The 20,977-nt window shown below is 42.1% G+C and overlaps 2 protein-coding genes across 3 annotated transcripts in view; one reads left to right on the top strand and one right to left on the bottom strand.

Moving 5' to 3' along the window:
• The window catches only part of DNAAF8 (dynein axonemal assembly factor 8), a 1,006,155-nt gene extending 999,814 nt beyond the window's left edge, over positions 1-6,341 (bottom strand). Inside the window, exon 1 of the mRNA XM_086939618.1 lies at positions 6,272-6,341. The gene's annotated coding sequence lies outside the window, so the exon portion shown is untranslated. The remainder of the gene's footprint in view (positions 1-6,271) is intronic.
• Positions 6,342-6,752: 411 nt separating this feature from the next.
• Positions 6,753-20,977, top strand: part of ANKS3 (ankyrin repeat and sterile alpha motif domain containing 3) — a 230,495-nt gene continuing 216,270 nt past the window's right edge. For both annotated transcript variants that reach the window (XM_086941195.1, XM_086941196.1), the window contains exons 1-2: positions 6,753-6,881; positions 11,795-11,970. In XM_086941195.1, coding sequence (XP_086797321.1) covers positions 11,801-11,970 — 170 coding nt within the window. In that variant the 5' untranslated portion in view covers positions 6,753-6,881; positions 11,795-11,800. The remainder of the gene's footprint in view (positions 6,882-11,794; positions 11,971-20,977) is intronic.

Consider the following 20,977-nt stretch of genomic DNA (forward strand, 5'->3'; position numbering starts at 1 on the left):
TTATTCCACTTTCTCCAAAGAGCTGGCAGGAAGAATCGCTGATTTAACCATTCAACCAGCACTGAAGTATCCTTCCCTTACTCAGTTTCAGTCAGCTACCGAAGATCAGGTCAACGTACTTGTTGGCAAGATTAAATCAGGCTCTCCATTGGACCCATGCCCTCCGACCATAATGAACCAACTACACAATGTGCTGACCAACATATGCAATTCCATCTTCAAAACCGGTGTCTATCCACAGACCTGGAAGAAGGCTATTGTTAAACCTTTGATTAAGAAGCCTTCCTTAGACCCTACCATCACCTCCAACTATAGGCCTATTGCCTGCCTTCCCTTCCCTGCCAAAATAGTAGAGGCAATAATGAATAAACAGCTCTCCGAGTTTATTGAACAACATAAGCTCCTAGACGATACTCAGTTCGGGTTCCGGAAGGAACACGGAACTGAGACAGCATTGGTAAAAGCCTCGGATGACATTCGAGAGATCATGGATTCGGGAGGCGCGGCAGTGCTTATCTTGTTGGACCTGTCCGCTGCCTTTGACACGGTCGACCACGTCATCTTGGTCGACCGTGTCGAAGCCTTTGGAATTAGTCATCTGGCTAAAGATCTTATAGCCTCTTTCCTAGTCAATCGCAAACAGGCAGTCAAATTGGGGAACTACTATTCGCCCACTTCTGAACTGCTCTGTGGGGTCCCTCAAGGATCCTCGCTAAGTCCCACACTTTTTAATATCTACGTTGCGGACTTGGCGAGGGTCATTAAATATCATGGGATACGATTGACTACCTACGCGGATGACACCCAACTTGTGTTGGCAGTACACAAGAACGGTCCAGTGGTAGCAGCTAAGTTTCAGGAGGGGCTACTGGATGTACAATCATGGATGCACAGTAACTGCCTGAAACATAATGCAGAGAAAACCGAAGTTATGACCTTCGGTAAGATCTCCCCCGAATGGTCCTCAACATGGTGGCCCAGTCAGATGGGCTCCCCCCGGGCTCCTGCTGTTAAGGTTAGGAATTTGGGAGTTATCTTCGATAACAAGTTATCATTTGGTTACCATGTAAATAAGGTGGTCTCTGCTGCATTCTTCGTGCTGAAGAAAATAAAAAAATCATGCCATACCTGCCTGCCTCGGCAGTGAAAACACTCATCACCACCTTAGTGTTTTCGAAGCTGGATTATGGAAATGCCCTCTTCCTTGGCACAAACAAGTACATTCTGAATAAACTACAGTCTGTGCAAAATATGGCAGCACGGATCCTACTTAATATTCCCTGGCGACACTCCACTTCAGTAGCCATACGCCATCTACACTGGCTAAGGGTGGAGAGCAGAATCAAATTTAAGGCTCTCTGTATCGCCTATAAGGCCATCCATCAGACTGGACCGAAGTTCCTAAAGGAAGCTTTTCAGGAGTACATACCTGGAAAGGATTTAAGATCAGCGGCAAGCTGTCTATTGCATGTCCCCCGCACAAGAACGGCCACATGGGGAGACAGATGTTTCCTGGTAGCAACCCCCAGATTGTGGAACACACTCCCCTTGCACATTAAAACAGCACCAAAACTCATTGCCTTTCGTAAGGCCTTGAAGACATGGCTATTCAACCAATAAGTTCACGCTCTGAATTTTGTGCATCCCAGAGTATCTCATTGCGCCTAGACACCCTAATGTATTAGTTGCGCATTAAAAATTCCATAAATAAAATAAATAAATAAATAGGGTATTAGTATGGTGGGAGGTAAACATAATTTATTTTATTTCATGAATTAATATTCTTTTTGTGTTTATTTACTTTAGTACGTGATTGTGCCTGCATGAAAATGGCCTCTTGTCAGAGCCAGCATGTGGTTGTCTTGGTCTGTACGAAAGACGCATGCGCCGAATGCGCTGCCTGCTCACAAACTGCTGAGTGTACCAGCTGATGTAATTTTTGTGAAGGCCATGTTGACCGATGTCCTATTGTTTACGTGCCAAGATGCGACAGTGACAGTGGGAAATGCCATCGCTACGTGAAATTTGAATGTGAAACGGATGTCATAATACGAGAATGTTGCAAAATGTATAACTATTGACATTAGTAGTATACAATTGTATTTATACTTAATACCTCCTTTGTTAAAACCGGTATTGGAAGAATTTGCGATGAGAACGTGATGAGGAGACCCTAACATGACCTGTGTCAACGAATCACAGACCAAGTTTCCACTGACATAGCAACATTGTAAGATAGTGAGCTAGGAATTAGGGTATAATTGATATCCCAATTGGGGTGTGTCAGATCTTCAAAAGTGCATCAGAATGAGAACATCGAGAGCGAGAGAGAGAGAGAGAGAGAGACATTGAGACACAGAGTCAGAGAGCACTTTAGGTACGAGAACGTTGCGGGAGTGCTTGGGAGGAGACTGTGCTCGAGGAGAACTAGATTAAAGGTAGATAGGTTGGGAGATCATTGTGTTGTTTGCCAGTTTATTGCAAGATTTAGCTGCATCTGTCCTGTTAACTCGGTCCTCTGAGCCTATCTCTGGGGACCCCTTGCCACAACCTCGGCCAAGGAAGTGGTTTTCCTGATTCTTTGGTGGATATCACACCTCCTTAAACGCTTTAATTACGCAATATATTTCTGCAAAGTATTTTTGCTGTACCTTCTCTTTCCTCTATTCCTATGCACGCTTTGATGTTGAGGCAAATGTTTAATTTTTTAGGTCGAGCATTCAAGACCTCTTGTATATACTTTAGTATATACTTACATGTGTATGTACTTTGTAGGCTTTGGAGATCAGCCCTAGGACTTGTCTGCTTCCTTTTAGGGCAGAGGGTCCTCAAACTTTTGTAGGTTGAGCCCCCCCAGCTGAATTTTTTAAGATGTTGGGCCCCCCCACCACCTGACAGAAATTTCAGGACTTGACCGCCACGCGCACATTCCGGGCATATTCAGCGAATAACATTCAATACAATAAGAGTGTTTAGTAAACTGCAGGTTTGTGAGTGGGTGGGTGTGGTGAAATGACAGAGGCTTATTACACAGCTCAAAACAGCACTTTCCAAGATAAAATGTGTGCAAATAATTTTTACTAGGATGCTTTGTTTTACATATGACATGGATTGATAATAACACCACCAACATAAATGTGACAGGTGTGCCTGTTTTTCAGAGACTGTGAATCTGCGGATGGATTTTTGCTACTGCCATCCTCAGGTTGTGCTCCACATCCAGTTTTGAACGAACTTAGTCTTTAATACCGCAAGTGCAATTGTAAAATTGTTTACAGCTAATATGCAGAGATAGTGATGTGTTTTCACTGTTGTAACAAAGCAGCCGCCCACTAATTTTACAGTGAATAATATCTGTTATATCCTCCAATAAACTCCAAAGAGTTTCTGAATTTAGCTTAAATCGACAAAAAGCACATGGTAACTGGGCTAAGTCGGCGCTAGCACATCTGATGTACAGAGTGGGACGAAGCGGTCTGATTTTAATGGTTTTCACACATACATATGTGCATTTACAGCCCGCAGATGATATAGACTTGATATTAAATGACAACCTTCCACCTACGTGCAATCCATACCATGAAAATAAAGGGACAGAATCCAGGCGAATTAGGCGCCTTTAGATGCTTCCTGAAATAGTTACACAACGAGCCAGAAACATCTGCTTGGAATGGCTTAAATGTGCATTTTTATACAGAACATGAAATGATAGAAGTCTCCTTGATTCCCTGCCTGCCACTGCTCAACACTTAACAAGGAAGCAGTTTATATACCACGATTATGACTATAAAATCCATTCAATTCATTATATAAATTTGTTACGGGAACCGGACATTATTTATCTGCACTACTACTAATCTGTTCAAAAAGCTTGTCGGATCAGTAATAATAATAAATGCTTTGCATGAGTGCTTGCTGGGAACAATATTCCCACTTAAAACAAACACACCCTCAAAGTATGAACTACTTTGAACCATCCGCATCCCACCCTCTCACTGTGTAACACTTAAACTCCAAGCAGGCAACTACCACATGCACTCAAACACTTACATGATTCTTCACACCATATGCTGGCAGCCGAGCCTTACTTCTCTCAAATCAAAAAGACCGACAAGAACAGCTAATTGCAACTATGTATTTGCAAGGAAGCAACATTCCAATAGGAATAGAGCTCACAAATATTTGACAATTATGTCCACTGCTTGGCAGACGTTCAATGCATGTTTTAAAATGTTTATTCAAGTTATTTATACTGCTTAAAGGGCCCCTTTCGGAATTGGGAGATTTTAAATATAAGCAGCACAGTTTCATGATAGTTGGCTTGTTTTGTTAGGCACAGGGAGATAGTGATTTGCCCAGAATCACAGGATGTTCAGCTTCATTGCCGAGACTCAAACTCTGGAAGCTTTGTCTCCTTTCTGGGAAGAGCTAACTCTCCCAGGAGGAGTTTAATTCATGGAGCTGAAATGCTTCAGCTGCAGTGGGAGGCGAGGGGTCTCCACTGCTAAAACCGAAAGCATGTCTGTACTCTGTGCCTCCCACTGCAGCTGAAGCTGTCAGCTCTGTGAATTAACCCCCACCTGGGAGAGTTAACATGACAAAAGAACGGGCACCTCCTGCCCCATCGATGTCCCCTCCCTCCCCCTTAGACATACCAGAATCCTACAAGAGACTTGCACAGACGGAGCGACGCAGGGAACAAAGGTCAAATTGAAGTGGAGTGCGCGCCCCCCCGGGAAGGTGTCGCGCCCCCCCAGGGGGCGCGCCCCACAGATTGAAGAACACTGTCTTAGGGACATTTTTTCTGATCAACTGCTTCTATTTAACTGTCTTGATATAAAACGAACAGGAAAGGTCAGTAAAATACCAAAATTGCTTTCGGCTGAGGGACTTTTCTTTTCTTTTTTGGTAACCGCCTCAATTTAATGTTCTTGATAGAAAATGACCAGCAGAGGTCAGTAAAATACCAGAATCACTTTAGCATTCTCTAGATTCAAGTCCATCGAAAGTGTCGTAGACAATATTATTTTTTTCAAATCTTGTATTTTCAGTGATATGACTACCGAAGGCCCTGATTATATATTAAAAACAGAGCTTTGGACTATACCATTTCCCACTGAAAGGCAATATTTCTCTCCATATGTTCCTATACCTGGTGTGTCACACAGTTTGGTGCTTACTTTCCCTCCATGTTAAAGAACAGTAGATGTTTCAGCACCCAGGCTAATGTGCTGCATAGCTAAATACATATAAGGTCCCAAAGGCGAGACTGATTGCATTGTAAATGCTTGTTATTACATTGCTTGATAAAGTGTTTTCATATATGTGGTCTTGTGTATGCACCGACAATCTGAATTATGAGAATTTAATTTTAATGAGATAATATTATTAATCGGATAAACGACTCTGTGGTTATTTAGTTAAAGTGTTTAACATTTTACTTAATCATAGTCACCATCAACTCGTCAACTAATAGTCCATCTACTAGAAGAAAACAGTTGAAATTAAGAGTAGCTAGGAATATATAATATGTGTTATTAATGTGAAGTATAGAACTGTACATATACAAAGACTGACAATTAAAAAACTTATAATCCAGCACCTGTCTTCAGTGATCATATTGAACCTACTCAAAAAGTGTGTGGGACCCGCACTACTGCTCACGTGGGGAGAGCTCTGTATATTAAAGAAGTTTGAAAATGTTTCCACAATACTGTAGTGCCGCTGACAGTGGGGCGTACCACTACAGCACACGCCCCCTCCCACTGTTGTTTAGTTTGTCCCCTCCAGCGTAGAGGGGTTTTGGTTTAACCCAGCGTGAGCGTTTGGGGACGTGAGAAAGTGAATATATAGCCCGGAGCCCCGGGCGTGGTGAGTTACGTGCTACCACCACATGCACGTGAGTGTCACTACAGCCTGCTCATTTATAGGCCTAATCCAAGACACCACAAATACAAATGAGGAAATTGGTAATTTAATCAAGTCTTGTTTCGCAATTGGAAAGTCAATCTTCCTTCTATTGCTGTCCGGCTGTTCCCAACTATGCAGAAACACACACGATTCTGAACTCATGTGACAGCGGGAATGCACAGCTGCACTGCTGTTGCTATGGTGATTGGACGCATACAGGCCTGGCTCCGCCCTAGAAACGGCCAGTGTGTTGAGCAGGGATGGCAGGCGTTTATAGAAGTTGTGTTGGGGTACAGATAAGTTCAGCGTTATGTACCCGCCACCCTCCGCAATCTGTCAAAACACCGGCTTCATCACTTACCTCCACGTTACCTGCTGCAGTTCTCTTCAGGCAGCACCTGAAGAGGCGGAACTTTCGCCCTTCACCGCCCTACAGCCAGGTCCTGGCAGCTGTATAAAGCTCTGTTCTTTTAAAACCCCAGCTCCCCTTATAAAACTTGACTACATTAATGTTTTGAGTTTTGTATTTCACCAATATATTTTGTATTACTTCGGTACTGCGACATTCTGTTGGGGTTTGAGTGTCAGTATTATTTAAAAAATGAAGTATTGCATTTGTATGCCCCTATAGGACCTGCATCTTCAACTCCCGTTGAAACTCTCATTTGAATAATTTTCAGACTCCCGCCCCTCTTTGAATGTGGACTCTTCATTGGCTGTTGGCTGGTTCCGGATAACTGAAACACTAGACGACGGGTTTAATTTTTGGTGTCCTTTTGGTGGCCATTTTTGACGTAGGTAAAGATTCGTGCCCGTCGTCCCAGAGGCAACTTGCTGGTATCGTGCCCTTCGTCGCTGTTTGTTTCCTGAGAGCAAGTTCTTTCCGGTTCGTTCCGAGTCCTTGCTCTAGTTCTCACTTGTAGGAGGAGCGGTTATTGCGTGGAGTGTCTTTCTGGCTTCATCTTTGGGAGGTGGGTGTACTTCAACTGGTGGTTGAACCCGAGTTTGTAAAGTGTGAGCTAGGTCTCTTCGTCCTATGAAGGGATGACGCGAATGTTTTGGGATGGCTTCGTTTATAAATACTTTTACTCAGAGTGACAAGGTTTAGAACGAGAGTCATGAGACCACAACCTGAGGCACCATGGTGAAGAGATGTGTGCAGGGCACGGTTGAGACTTGGAGAACAAGACGTTATTTTGTCAGATTTAGTGTAGTGGTATGTCTTGTTGAATGACGACCTCAGATATTATTTCAGTGTTAGGTGCACACGCTTCATCGATGTGCATGTAGGTCTACATACTCTTCCATCGAACTTGCAGATAACTAGTGAACTAGATTGATGCACATTTGGAAGTGATTCTCTTATGCAATACATTCCAAATCTTTGTGCTTATTTTGAACTGATCGTAATTTCAAGGCGGTCTCAATGTGCTGGGTTAACACCTGAGCTTAGTTCCATACTTCTTGAAGGGAGTATTGAGTGCAACTTCGATAATTTTTCTCAAGACAGCGCTAAAAATGTCTTTGGTTGCTTGCAAAGCGACAAATCAACAGTGCAGAACTGGAGATGGGCTGGAAGGTTGGTCCATCACTCGATACTTTCCCAATAAAAATGTCATTTTTGCTGTGAAGTATTTATACTCTTTCTTTTCAATTTAAAGAAGTCCATATACTTCAGTTAGTTTCTCTATCTTCGGTTAACGTTTCAGTTTGTCAATAGACGAGGGCGAACTACTGAACGTTCGAGGGAGATGCCTGGCTCTGGCTCAGGGTCAAAATAAGCCTAGCATTTATGTGGTATCTTCCCACCTCCGGTCTATAAAGTCTATTATTTATTTTATTTTTTATAAATTCATTGTCCAAGCTCCCTCGTGTAGCAACGGTGCTGTTGCTAGGCGCTGTGGACCTTCTGCAGGTAGGCTGATAGATATGTCTCACCAGAGTGTTGTGAAAGTGCTCATTGAGGAACATTATGCCAGCGAATTTCCAAACAGTTTACTATGAAATCAGACGATTTGTAAATCATCAGCCAATACCATAGAGTTCAAGCACAAGCACTGATCATCTTTATATTGGAAATCGATTTATAGTTACCGTCTGAGTGAGGAAAAATATCACTAATAAGTCGATTTCCAATTGTTAGAAAGTACAAGATATCCAAACGTATCCATACTAATGTAAAGATCAAAGACGTTCCCATCCAGATGAACTGTTGACCTATCTAATACAGGGACAAATCCATGTATATGGAGCAATGAGAATGTCTGTTACCCATTTGGTGCCATCCCAGATATGGTCCGTGATTGTAGTGCTTTGTAAATGTAATAATGTCTTCACACATCAAGTATTGCACAAGGTTGCAAAAGACAAATGAATTGACCAGAATGTACATATAGAATACAACTTGGTTGGGTTCATGAGAAGGCTGTATATTGTAGTCGTTATGCTATTATACTTATTATGCTTTATGGTTAAATAGATTTATGCCAGTGGTCTGCACATGTTTGAAAACAATATGACGCATCATTGTTATGAATAGCAGGGTTGCATGCAGTTGCGAACTTGAAGTTCAGGAGAAGGGTGTATATAGTGATTATTGTATTAATTACATAATGACTCAAAATTGATTTATGCCACAGTGTCGACTTGTATTTAAGAGCAATACATTAATTTTTCAGTACTCAGCTCTGTACGCAGAGATGAGCTATTAATGTATAATGGGATTCATGTTTGTGGAAAGGAAATAGCTTGTAAATATGCACAACACAAATGGGTAAATCATGCAAGATTATTTTGGCTGCCTTTTTAAACATTGTATCATAAAGCAATTGAATAATATTATAATAAAAACCTTGGTAAACGCCATAACAGAATTAGGTTAGATTGATGATTTTTGACTCATTTGGATTTCTGCAAGCCTTCTTATTGGATAGCATTATCATCCATCAGCACTTCTGTATCAGTTGATTCACAGTCAGTGCCCTTCTCGGAAGGATTTCAATGGAGCCTTCTGAAATATAAGGAATCTCTTGTAAGATTTTGTCAATTCTTCAAAGCAGTAACCATTAAACATTGCCACTTTAGAATGCAACAATTTGTGAATCTCTTCAACAAAGTTTCCTTGGCTTTAAGAAGAAGGTACACTCCTCCAAATGGCATGTGATTTAATATTTTTCTGATTCTACTTTCCCCTCTGCACTTCACAATGTATCAGAGATCCTTTTCTTCTTCGGAAGACATGTCCTTACTTTTCTTCTCAAGCCTGAACTCTGCCGGAGACTTTCCTATAGTTTTGTGAGCAGCATCCTTGTATTCTCTAATGGCTGTAATAGAGTTCTTTAGGCATGGGCTTGTGATGAAGTGGGCTATCTGGTGGTCCTTTTTGGCATCCCCTGAGACAAAGCCTGCACTGCTTCTGGCAAGATATTTTGTTCGCATTAAAAACAAGCATCTGTAATGCAATAGGTCTCTCATTTGCGCAAGTTTGAGCTTTTGGCATTGTACATGACAAAGCCTTTTATTTATGTTTTGGTTTTTAAAACATAAATAAAAGGCATTGTCATTTACTATGCCAATAGCTTAAACTCTTGCAAATGGGAGACCTCTTGCTTTCCAAATGGTTGAAGGCATTGCTGAGTTGCCCCTTTTTGTCTCCCATAGCCCCAGAACAGCTCCCTGTTTGCTAGGAGTGAAATAAAGAAGCCGGTGGTCACAACTGGACACGAGAGACCCTCCTGTAGTAAGCGAAGCTCATTAAAGAAAATAGTGCTTACAGACTAAAGAAGACATACCCTGTAACAACTGAAGTAAAAGCAAACCAGTCCTCATGGGAGGTTACAAATGAAGACAAGACAGTACTAAGGAGGGACTAACAAGCCTAATAACGAATCGAAAGCCAGCATTTACAAAGGACAATGACACAAGCAAATAACAAATGTGGGCGAGGCTTCAAGTACATACTTCAGTACAGCATGGCACACAGAGCAGCGCATGCGCTGCCCAGGCTCAACGTAAAAGGGGCTTCAAGTAGCCCATTACTAACCATTGGCTGGATTCAGTGTCACTTTCATTTGTTTTTTTAATTGGTCAGCGGCAGATGGTTTCGTTTTTTTGGTCTCGCTTCCAGACATCTTTGGGGGGATTTTGGGTTCACTTTCTTTAGCTTTGACACACATCAAAGCACTGCAGGGAATCAGCTGTGTGTGCCTAACAGGTTTGCTTCCCTTGTTTGCTACAGTTCCTTGCACAGATAAGAAGAGCTGCCCCAACTTTCCTTTCTGTAAGGAGAATAATGTGTTCTCAAAACAGCTAATGTACAGTATTGCATAACCACATTGTCAAAGTCAATAACTCTTGTAATCAACATCTGTTACCTTTTTTTATGCCTCTAATGTTCACTTGGTGCATATTTTACAATTGTTTAACCCCCAAAGTAAATAGTTGTCTCTGTGCATATTTATTAAACATGCCTGGTCAATCCAGGGCTTGCCTTCTACTTTTGCAGACCAAACGTTGGGGAGAGGATATGGCCGAACGGCTAGGGAGGTCGACCTCATATCTGGGGAACCGGGTTCTAGTCTTGGCAACAACTCTCAACATCCTGTGATTATGAGCAAATCACTTAATTTCTCTTAATTGTCCTTGTGTAATGCAACGGGTGCTCATGTAAATCTTTGTTTTTCGAGTCTCGGCAACGACTCTCAACTTCCTGTGATTCTGAGCCAATCACTTCATTTCCATTAATTGTCCTTGTGTAATGCAACTGGTGCTCATGTAAAGCACTCTGATACATTCGGGTCAAGTTCGCACCATATAAAACTCTGAAAAAAAATGTTACTTTACAAACAAATATAGAATGTTATGTTTAATTACTATTTTTTTTTTCATCTTTGTGTTCTTTTAAAAATAAAATATTTGTTTCTTTATGGCTGCATTCCTGCCTTTAATTTGGCCTTTTCCTACTTCTAAAGATTTGTTACATCTCCCCAATTTTAGATAGTTATATTTTGGAAACACTTTCCTTTTGCCCTGACAACCAATTTTAAAGCAGCACAACAATAACCTCTTTAAAACACATTGCAAGTCCATCCCAAAATAACGTACTATACAATGACAGGCTATACCAAACTATAAAATGGCAAGTCATACTATACCATACAATGAAAGGCCATACTATATTATACAATGGCCCATATAATACTATACAGTGACTGGCCACCCCATAACATTCCATGCAAGAAAATGACAAGTCATACCATACTATTTTATGCCACACCTTGCAGGAAGGTACAGTCAGCGCTCTGGCAGCGACGGTCTGCATGTGAGACTCTTCTATGGGTCTCACAGACCGCCACAGGGCTGTCTACCAGACCAAGATTGAAGTCCTAATCTGGTGTGCAGCAGCACCACAGCTTTGGTGGTCCTACATCAGGTGGGGTGTTTTCACTGTCTGCTGTATGACCACCAAATGCGTGATAAGGCTCAGAGTTAGCCTGCTGTTACAACTACTCAATGATGTATGTTACTTTTTGTTAAATAGGGATGGTCATTTCCCCCAAAATTTAGTGCTTTCTTGGAAGGGAGATTTCACACTGTTGAAACCGATTTCTCTTGACGTTTCCATGATTACAAATTGTTACCTATCAAAGAAAGCTCCCAGCATGCCAGAGGGGAGTCTGTCCCAGAGTTTGACCTAACAGAATGAAAACATTGTTTTTTTTTTTTTTAGAAATAAAGCTCCAGCTCGAAAACTGCCCCTTTGTACGCTTGGAGGAATTTCATACATCTCCCTGATTTGTGTTTATATCACTGATTTCTGTTTTTATTTTTAAAAGGTGAGTACTATGCTGAATAACCAACATTTTCTGCACTTTTTAAAATTTAGAGCACAATGTCTGAGCTGAGCGATGAGTCCAGCGAATCAGAGCTGCTGAACTGCAGTCTGTCCATGTGGTATGGGATGAGCCCACTGATTGGCCGAGAAGAGCTGGATCTTCCTCTGGACGTCCATACAGCATCTTCTATTGGGCAATATGAAGTGGTGAAAGGCTGCATTCAGCGGTAAGAATATTTACCTAGCTACCCTAGCTTTTAAATTCCTCAGGCAGAACATATGATGGAGAATAGCTATTGAGCTTGTCTTGCTAACCTAGACATATTCTTCCGTGGGGAAGTCAAGGACTGAACATGAACGCGCACTCTACTTTCCTTTCTATTTTCTATTTCTATTTAAAATTATTTATACAGCGCACGTACACCAGCGGTTTCATGGCGCTAAAACTGACCGAGAACTGGGCGGGAGAGCAGGGAATGAATCAGGAGGAAAGGAAGCTGCTAAAATAAATTAATTAAAAAATTTAGTAAAAAGATGTGCCTTGAGCTGTTTCCGGAACAGCGGGTATGAAGCTGAAGCTCTGAGCTCGAGAGGGAGAGAGTTTCAGAAGGTCGGAGCGAGGGTCGCGAATTTCGAGCCTCCCCATTTCTTTCTCCGGAATCGTGGGACTTTTAAGAAGGGATTGGGAAGATGAACGCAGTTCCCTGGAGGGAACATAAGGGATAATCTCAGATGAGATGAAGGCCGGTGCCGTGCCCAGTCGTGCCTGATAGGTGATGGCAGCAAGCTTAAACTGGACACAAGCACACACCGGAAGCCAATGTAGGAACCTCAGAAGGGGGGTGATATGGTGGGACTTTGGGAGTTTGAACACCAGGCGCGCCGCCTGGTTTTGGATCTGCTGCAGACGCCTAAGACTATATGCATGTATGCCTGCATATAGGGCGTTGCCATAATCCAGGCGGGAAACGACCATGGCCAGAGTGATCAGTTTTAAAGCATTAATAGAAAAGAAAGGGGACACCTTGCGAATAGTGCGCAGTGAGAGAAAAGAAGCAGAAACCACAGAGCTAACCTGGGAGTGAAGAGTGAGTTGAGAGTTGAGCTTAATGCCTAGGGTTTTAACTGGGGTAGAGGGAACAGGTGGTGGACCAAGGGAAGGGGGCCAGAAAAGAGGGGACCAGGGGCTGGATGAACCACCAGCTCAGTCTTGTCTGGGTTGAGTTTCAGATGGTTGTGGTTCATCCAGTCCCGGATATGAATCATGATGGTTTGAAAATTAAGAACAGAATCGGCAGAAGAGGAAAGATTGAAGACAAGCTGGAGGTCGTCCGCATAATTAAATACGGCGACCTCCATTTGTTGCAGTGAGAAGATAAGAGGGGAAATATAAAGATTAAATAAAAGGGGGGAAAGGGAAGAACCTTGGGGGACCCCGCACCGAACATCGCGAAAGTCCGCAGTGAAATCACCCAGGCGAACTGCCTGGGTGCGGTCCCTCAGGAAGGAGGATAACCAGACCAGCGCGGTGCCCCCGATCCCCGCCGCCCTGACACGGGAAAGCAAGATGGAATGATCCACCGTGTCAAAAGCGGCTGAGAGATCGAGGAGGACCAAGGCCTGGGGTTGGTTCGTATCCATCCCCTCCCTGAGGTTGTCAAGGACCGAGAGAACTACGGACTCCGTAGAATGCGCGGGGCGGAACCCGGCATGGCGGGAGGCGGGAGCCCCGTTCTTCTCCACGAAAGAGCTCAGAGCGCAGGTGACATGGCGCTCGAGTACTTTCGCCAGGAAGGGCAGGAGGGAGATGGGGCGAAAGTTAGCGGGAACTGATGGGTCGGCGCCCGGTTTTTTCAAAATAGGGACAATGACTGCAGATTTGAGCGGGTTGGGCACCACGCCCTGGGAGAGAGAGCTGTTAAGGAGATGAAGGGGGGGGGGGGTCTGGACAACTAGTGAAAATGTGGCGAAGAATATGAGCCGGGCAGGGATCTAACGGGGAACCAGATTTAACAAGTGGGATTATGGCAGTCAGAGATTCCTTAGTCAGAGGAGGGAGGGTGGTGAATTGTTCCTTGGGAGGTGGACACTGGGGATCCACAAAAGTAGGGGAAGGAAGGGGGATGTTTGCTTTAATAGTGACTATTTTTTTAATGAAAAAGTTATTGAGGGAGTGACAAAGTTCCAGGGAGGGGGTGGGCTTAAGAGAGGTCCTTTGGCAATTGAACCTGTGGCTCCTTAGAGAAAATAAGGCCAGTGTGGCTTTAGGAGTTGAAGTCTCTTTTCTACATAGAGAAGAGACTCTTGATAGAGCCCAGATATTTTTAGAACATAAGCTGGACGCTATTTTCATCTAGAGGTGCTCATTAAACAACAGATGAAAATTTGAATTTGCTAAGCAAATACTGATGGGAAGTTTTCATTGTTAGTGGCTGAGCTGTACTTCATGTTTGAACTTGAAATAAGTTTCAATCCCTTCTCGGCTCAGCTTATTGAAGTATTCATCTCTCACCTAATTGTGTTGGCTGTTTAAACTTCATTAGGGACTGCTTTACAACTATAGCCCTCTGTCCTCTCCTGCTGCCCCACTGATTGTCTTGCTGTAATGGGCTAACACTGCACACTGAAGTACTTTAAACCCAGACCTATTGTTATTTTGCCAATATTTCTTTTGGATCCCTGCATTCTCCCTTTGTCCAGAAGTTCATCTTCTTCCCCCAGTCTCCCTTTTCTACCTTTCTGTCATGATGTGAGTCAAAGTCTGATGGTGTAGAAGAGGCCTGGTCTCCAAAGATGGGTGTCAGTGCTCACCAGGTGTCGTCACCACTATAAATTGTGTTTTGGGTTGGTGCTCACCAAGTGCGGTCACTGCCACTAATTGTGTTTTGGGTTGAAAAAACTGTTTCCTGTACTGCTAGCTTTGTCTGTTGGGGAAGCTCACTCTCCTATCTATATTGTGCCATGTTTTTTTTAAATGTTATTTTGAAATGTCTTTCTCAGTAGTACACTTAGTCACAACTGGTACATTGTACTGCCATATGTTATTTTTTGTAGTGTTGCGTCTTGTACTGCTTCTGCCCATGCTGTTATTGTTGTTCCATCTCTAGAATCTTGTTGTTGGGACCAAAACGTCCCTCACACAGTTACAGATGTGTACCCCTGCCCTAAGTGCACCAGCTGCAACGATGTTTGAATCCTTAATGCCAATTTTTGTTCGCATGGGAGAACACAGATTGTGCGTGTGCGCCATGACATAGGCCTGTCTTACTGATTACTGTCTTGTTTGGCTGGGAGAAGCGCTCAAAACACTACCCTCGTAGTGGTAAAAGTCTGCTGCCTTTGCCAGGATGTAAGTGGCACAAGTGAAGCAGATATATTCGCATTTCTCAACCGATGACTTATTTGTGACATATTTCTTACTTAAGCCTAGCTAGAACAAGAAATTGACTTTATTTTACAAAGCGCCTACTTTGCTTTTGAAATCAAGCTTCAGTATGCCATCCAGATTATCAGGGAAGAAACAGGGCTTGAAAAGTAAATGTGGTCTCTGAACTCTATATGGTCTATTGTTTGATGTCTGATTTAACAGCGTAGCTCAAACAGACAAAGAGCTTTCAAAAGAGAGGGGCTTTGGCTCCATCCACATGTTGATTTTTTGAGTGCACACTTGACTGAGCAGAAGTTGTGTGATTCCACTCCACAAGGGTGCTGCTTGTGTGGTACGTTTTTGCTTGGCGAGCAAGCTTACCCTAAATATGCCAGAATTGTTTTGAGTTTGGTGGCAAGCCAATAATCCTGACTTGTTTATTGTGAAAAGCATTTGTTAAACAATTGGCCTTTAACAGTGGATTGTTACAGTACTACATTACAGGCTGTAGAAAGATATTTTGTAACATGAAATGTCACTGATTTCCGGTGTTTCGGTGTTAGTCACTCACTTTGAAAAACCCAGAGGGTAGAATATTTTCACTATGATGTTTCTTAGGCCCTTTCGAAAGGGGTTATTTTTCTTGCCTTCTATAATTCATATTTTGAATTTTATACTTGTATGCGTTATGGTTGCAATCATTTGCACAGTTTAGTAAGCATATGTTGGTTATGGTGACAAGCAAATGCTAAAGGCTGTAGACCTTATTGGGTCAATGGAAACATTCTGTCACTCCATAGGTTTGAACTGTTTAGTATGAAAACCTATAACAACACCAATAGCCCGAATTTAACCACTAGGAAAAGCACAGGTTAAGGGCATTATGTTTTTAAAGATGGATTGTTATGACTCTGCATTAAAGGCTGTCTTTTGTTACAGGTCTTTTAGCAAAAGTTATTTTTGCAAAGGTCCTTTTGCAAACGCTCTTTTTGTTACAAGCCTTTCTGCAAAAGGTATTTTTGTAACCAGTCTTTCGGTACATTGAATCTTAAAATAACCATAGTAGGCAAGAGTTTTGGTGTTGATAACTTACTTGAACAAACGTGGGGGGTGGTGTGGGGAGGGATAGAAGATTTGAATGATGCTAAAACGAATTTGACCACTTCAGTGGGAATTTTATATTGTTTTGGCTACTGTTAATTTTGTAAATATTTGTACTTTTATTACTGAATGCTTGATGATTATCATGTGGAAGAGCTTATGGCCAGTATAGTAGGCCTGAGTTGGGTATCGTATTTGGTAGAGACTTTTGGGTGCATATTCCTTACCTTTGAATTTCCCAGGCGCCAGACTGGATCCGGAAACTTTTGCTTGAGCAAGTACCCTTTTGCGTCGTTGGGCAGCTCAGTTCGGTTCCGCGTAGCGCCGCCTGTGTCGGATGTCCCATCTCGATCACCTTTATAGGTGCCATCCAGGCACGCAGACATCAGTTTCTTTCTTTCCGTGCCAATTGGCACTGATCCGGAGGAGAGCTACCCCTCTGTCTCCTTTTGACAGACGTTTTGTCAAAGTTTTGTTCCTTGTGTGTCAAGGATGACGGGTAGAAAGATGGGGTTTAGGCCGTGTAACACTTGTCACCATACCATGTCGGTTACCGACCTGCACCTCGCGTGCTTATGGTGTCTCGAGCACAACCACGACTCAGTCATGCTTGGATTGCTGGGCCATGGGCAGAAGGCTTTGAGGGAGCAGTCCCTATAGCTGCTTACGGCCCGGCAGTTGATGCCATCTAGCGCGACTCCTAGGAGGTCTCGGTCCCGATCAAGAAAGAGAAGGTTGCGGGAGCGCTGCAGCAGCCCCGTCATCTTCATCACACTCTCGGTCCTCAGGACACACGGGGAAGAAGCACAAAAAGTTTCCCATAGCAGCATGCTATTGTCCTGTTCACTGCTGTACCTGTGCTAGGCTTGGAGCAAGTGCCTAGAAGAACAGATTTTCCCTTAGTCAACTAAACAAGAAATTGTCATGCAATCATAAACCTAACCACTTTAGGCCAAAATACGTAAAAACACTTTATTGTTATAACACTATAAAAGTCGAGCTCATTATACAGTATATTTTTTAATCATGAAAATACATTATACAGATAAAAACATTAAAAAAATTCCTAACAGTGCAATATACAAATCAATATCTGTTAATAAAGTTCATACAAGTTCCTGATACCACACACAGTCAATTATAATCAATAGACACAAAACACAAAATGTAAGACCTAAACTAATTGTCAAATCACAAATGCACATCTGTTCTTTTTTTACTTATGACACATGTGTTAATACATTGCACACATCAGTATTTCACTATTCATGTGTCAGTTTCCAGATTGTGCCTCAAGCAAAGCGTCAACGCATTTCTGTGGTTTCTTTCATTAATATTGTCCACCTTTTTCAAGACTTTTAAGTTTTTTGTTGTCTTTAACACTTTCGAGATTGTTGTATCTCTTCTCCCTATTAATAAAACATATTAAAAGTAGAGGAACAGTTGTTATATATAAATAAGGCAAAGTAAAGGACAATCCTCTTATTATGAAGAGAGCTAAATTTGTATCCGTGCTTCTATTCTTATTGTTTTCACGGCTAACCAGGCAGTTCTCCACCGACCTCCATCATCCTAATCATGTCTGATGCTCAATTCTTTAGCTAAAGATGTTATGTACAATTCATATACGGTTTTTGTATAGTTCCAACATTCTTTTTCAAACATGGCCAACTCCTATCTCAAATCATTGGGCAACGTACATTGCAGCCTCTATATATGGGCTCATGTTATAGATAGTACTGCACACGATATGCTCCTGTCACATTTTTGAAGCCCTCGATAACTATCAATTGCTGCCATACCTCTACATATTGCCTCTCATCTTGTAAATAACAACTGCGGGACCTTACTCTGGGGAACTTTCTTCTTTTTTCTTTTGTCTCTTTTTGAGATTAAGTTGTTTATCTTCCGATTATTTCCTAATTAAATACAGAATTGAATTTTGATATGCCTCCTCACTCCATATTTCTATGAAAAGTTATCGCCCCCCCATCAAAATTCGGTAAGCTTATTACCTGCTGGTGTTTGGTAACACTCTTATGTGCGATGTCCAACTGTTTTTGTTATTATTACTTTCTTCTAAGTTTCTTTGGGCTTGCAGGTCTACCGCCAAAAAACTCGTGGCTGCCTGCTCCAGGTGTGTGCTCGATACTGCGAGAAACACAAATAAACAGCACAGGTCTTACCAGCACATTCGGAAACAGTGCTACCCTAAGAGACGATGCGCTCACTAGCCTAACTAACATGGTTTATATAATTACCTGGGTTAAAGAGAAACTTTTTACTTAGGTTCTCGATCGCGGTAGCCTGGTCCTCAGTTGCAGGTTTCTATTCCGTTTCACGCTGCTGCGACATGAAACAAAAAACACTGTAAGTTCAGATACTGACCCTTTACTCCTAATTTCATACCCATACACTCTATTTGTCCCCATGCATACCTTGGAATCAGCGTAGGTGTTTGATATCCGTATCCTCAGGTTGGTATCAGATCCTCGAGGAGCAAGACTCGAGTGCTCGTATTAAGCTAATATAAGGCCTGATGTCATTGGCCTTAGTACGTTAGGGGCCCCATCTCCCTGTTCCTCTACAGAAGCCGTTCTCTGATTGGACCAACACACCGGGTGCTTCGTCCACGATGTTCTTTTTAAAAAAAAAAAAAAAACTTTATTACCTTCACTCGAGTGGCACATAAAAACTATTACGGCAGTATATGAAAATATTGCAAACATTCTCCGAGTTTCCAAAACCCGCTGAGAATATTTTTCTATTAACAACGTATGGGATGTTTGCTTCACTCTTTTTGGCCTCTCCAATTCTGATTTGACCCCTGTCTCGGCGGACCTATGAACTTATGCGGGGTGTCAAACGGAGTCTGGTACTTAGTTTATCTATGAGTCAAAAAATGGAAACTCGTACCACATGTCTCCTCCTGATCCTATTTGTGAGACTCATCCTAAATCTCAAGTGATTCTCGCCCTTGGTTCCTAGTGATAATAAAAAGTGGTTCTGGTCTTAAATGAATCAAATCAAATGCATGCATCCCTATTCTAAAGAGGGCTATTCTTAAGTGGGTGTAGAGATCTGCCACATCCCACACCCACTCCTAATCACCCAAACCAAATACACTTCTCTGATGAAAAACCATAAGAGGAGATGTATCGTCCTATTTATTGTGCCCCTGTCATACCTGGTATCTACTACTCCCTTAGTTTAGTGTGTGTCATAACTCTGGCCTTAGGATGATATTATCTTTAGCCAGTCTTCTCTCGTATTGAGTCCATTTTCTACTGTGTTGAGGAAACACATGAACCATTGTTCACGTTTTTTCCTCCTATAGTCCAGGTCACCTCCTCGTCTATCTATAATAATTTTTTCCAGGACAAACCATTTAAAATCGGTTAAAATGTATTGTTTACTCCTGTAATGTTCTGTAAGGGGAGCATTTTCTTTTCCTGTTTTAATTGCTGACCTGTGTTACAAAAGGCGAATACGCAATTCTCTGCTGGTCTCCCCCACGTAACCCAATCCGCAGGGCCACACCAGGAGATAAATCAAGTTTTTGCTACGGCAGTTATTCAGTGTGGTAGCCATTAAAGTTTTGCCCGCAAAACTCATTGTTTTACATTCTAAGCATTGTGGGCAGATTGAACATGTGCCGCATTTGTAATTGCCCTTTGCCACGGACCCTGTCAATGTACTTTGGGTATTTTTAGTTGTTCTACACGTTTGTACCACCGCATTTCTGATTATTTTATTTCTTCTGAATGAGAAGGGAGTTTTTTCTAGCTGTGTCTCTGTACCATAGTTCAGGAGTTTCCAATTACGATTCACTATATTTTTAATTTGATTACTTATATTAGAAAATTGTGTAACAAAAACTAATCTATTCTTAGCTGCCTTCTTCTTTTCCTTATTGCCTTCTAACAAACTTTCTCTGATATAAAATCTCGCTCTCTTTAGAGAATTTTTTATCAATTTGTTGGGGTACCCTCTGGCTTTAAATTTCTGTTTGAGGACCTCAGAATGGCGATAAAAGTCTGATATTGTCGTGCAATTCCTACGGAGTCGTAGAAGTTCTCCGAAAGGAATATTGTTTTTTTTTGTGAGTGGGGGTGATTGCTCCCATATTGTAGCAGCGTGTTTTTGTCCGTAGGTTTGGTATATAATTCGACTTGTAGCTCATTTTCAACGGTCTTAATCCTGATGTCTAGGAATTCTACAGATGTGTTACTGTAATTGGCTGTGAACTTTAAATTTGGATCACCCAAATTAATCCATTGAAGGAATTCTGTTAAAACCATGCTGGCACCACTCCATTTGAAGATGATATCGTCAATGTAACGGTGCCAGCATGTAATGTTTTAAAAAAAGGTGACATTTAATTAAAAATGGGTTCCTGCTCGAAACTGCCTACATAGAGGCAGGCCAGACTGGGGGCACAAGTGGCCCCCATGCTGGTCCCCTTCGTCTGTAGATAAAGTTCATCCTTAAATAAAAACAAATTGTTCTTTAAAACCATTCTGATGCATGACATGATGAAGGTTTTTTTTCCTCCATTGAGCTCTTCTTCATCTAGTATATTAGAGCTAACCTCAACTTTGTCATCCTGGGGAATGTTTGTATAAAGGGCTTCAATGTCTAGGGTGACCAAAAATAGGGTCACCCCATTGAAGCCCTGACCCTCAAACACCGATATAGCGTGCAAGGTATCTTTTAAATATGATTTCTGCCTCTGTACAATTGGCTTCAAGAAGAAGTCTACGTAC

The sequence above is a fragment of the Lissotriton vulgaris genome, chromosome 10 (genome assembly GCF_964263255.1).
Source record: "Lissotriton vulgaris chromosome 10, aLisVul1.2, whole genome shotgun sequence".
NCBI lineage: Eukaryota > Metazoa > Chordata > Amphibia > Caudata > Salamandridae > Lissotriton > Lissotriton vulgaris.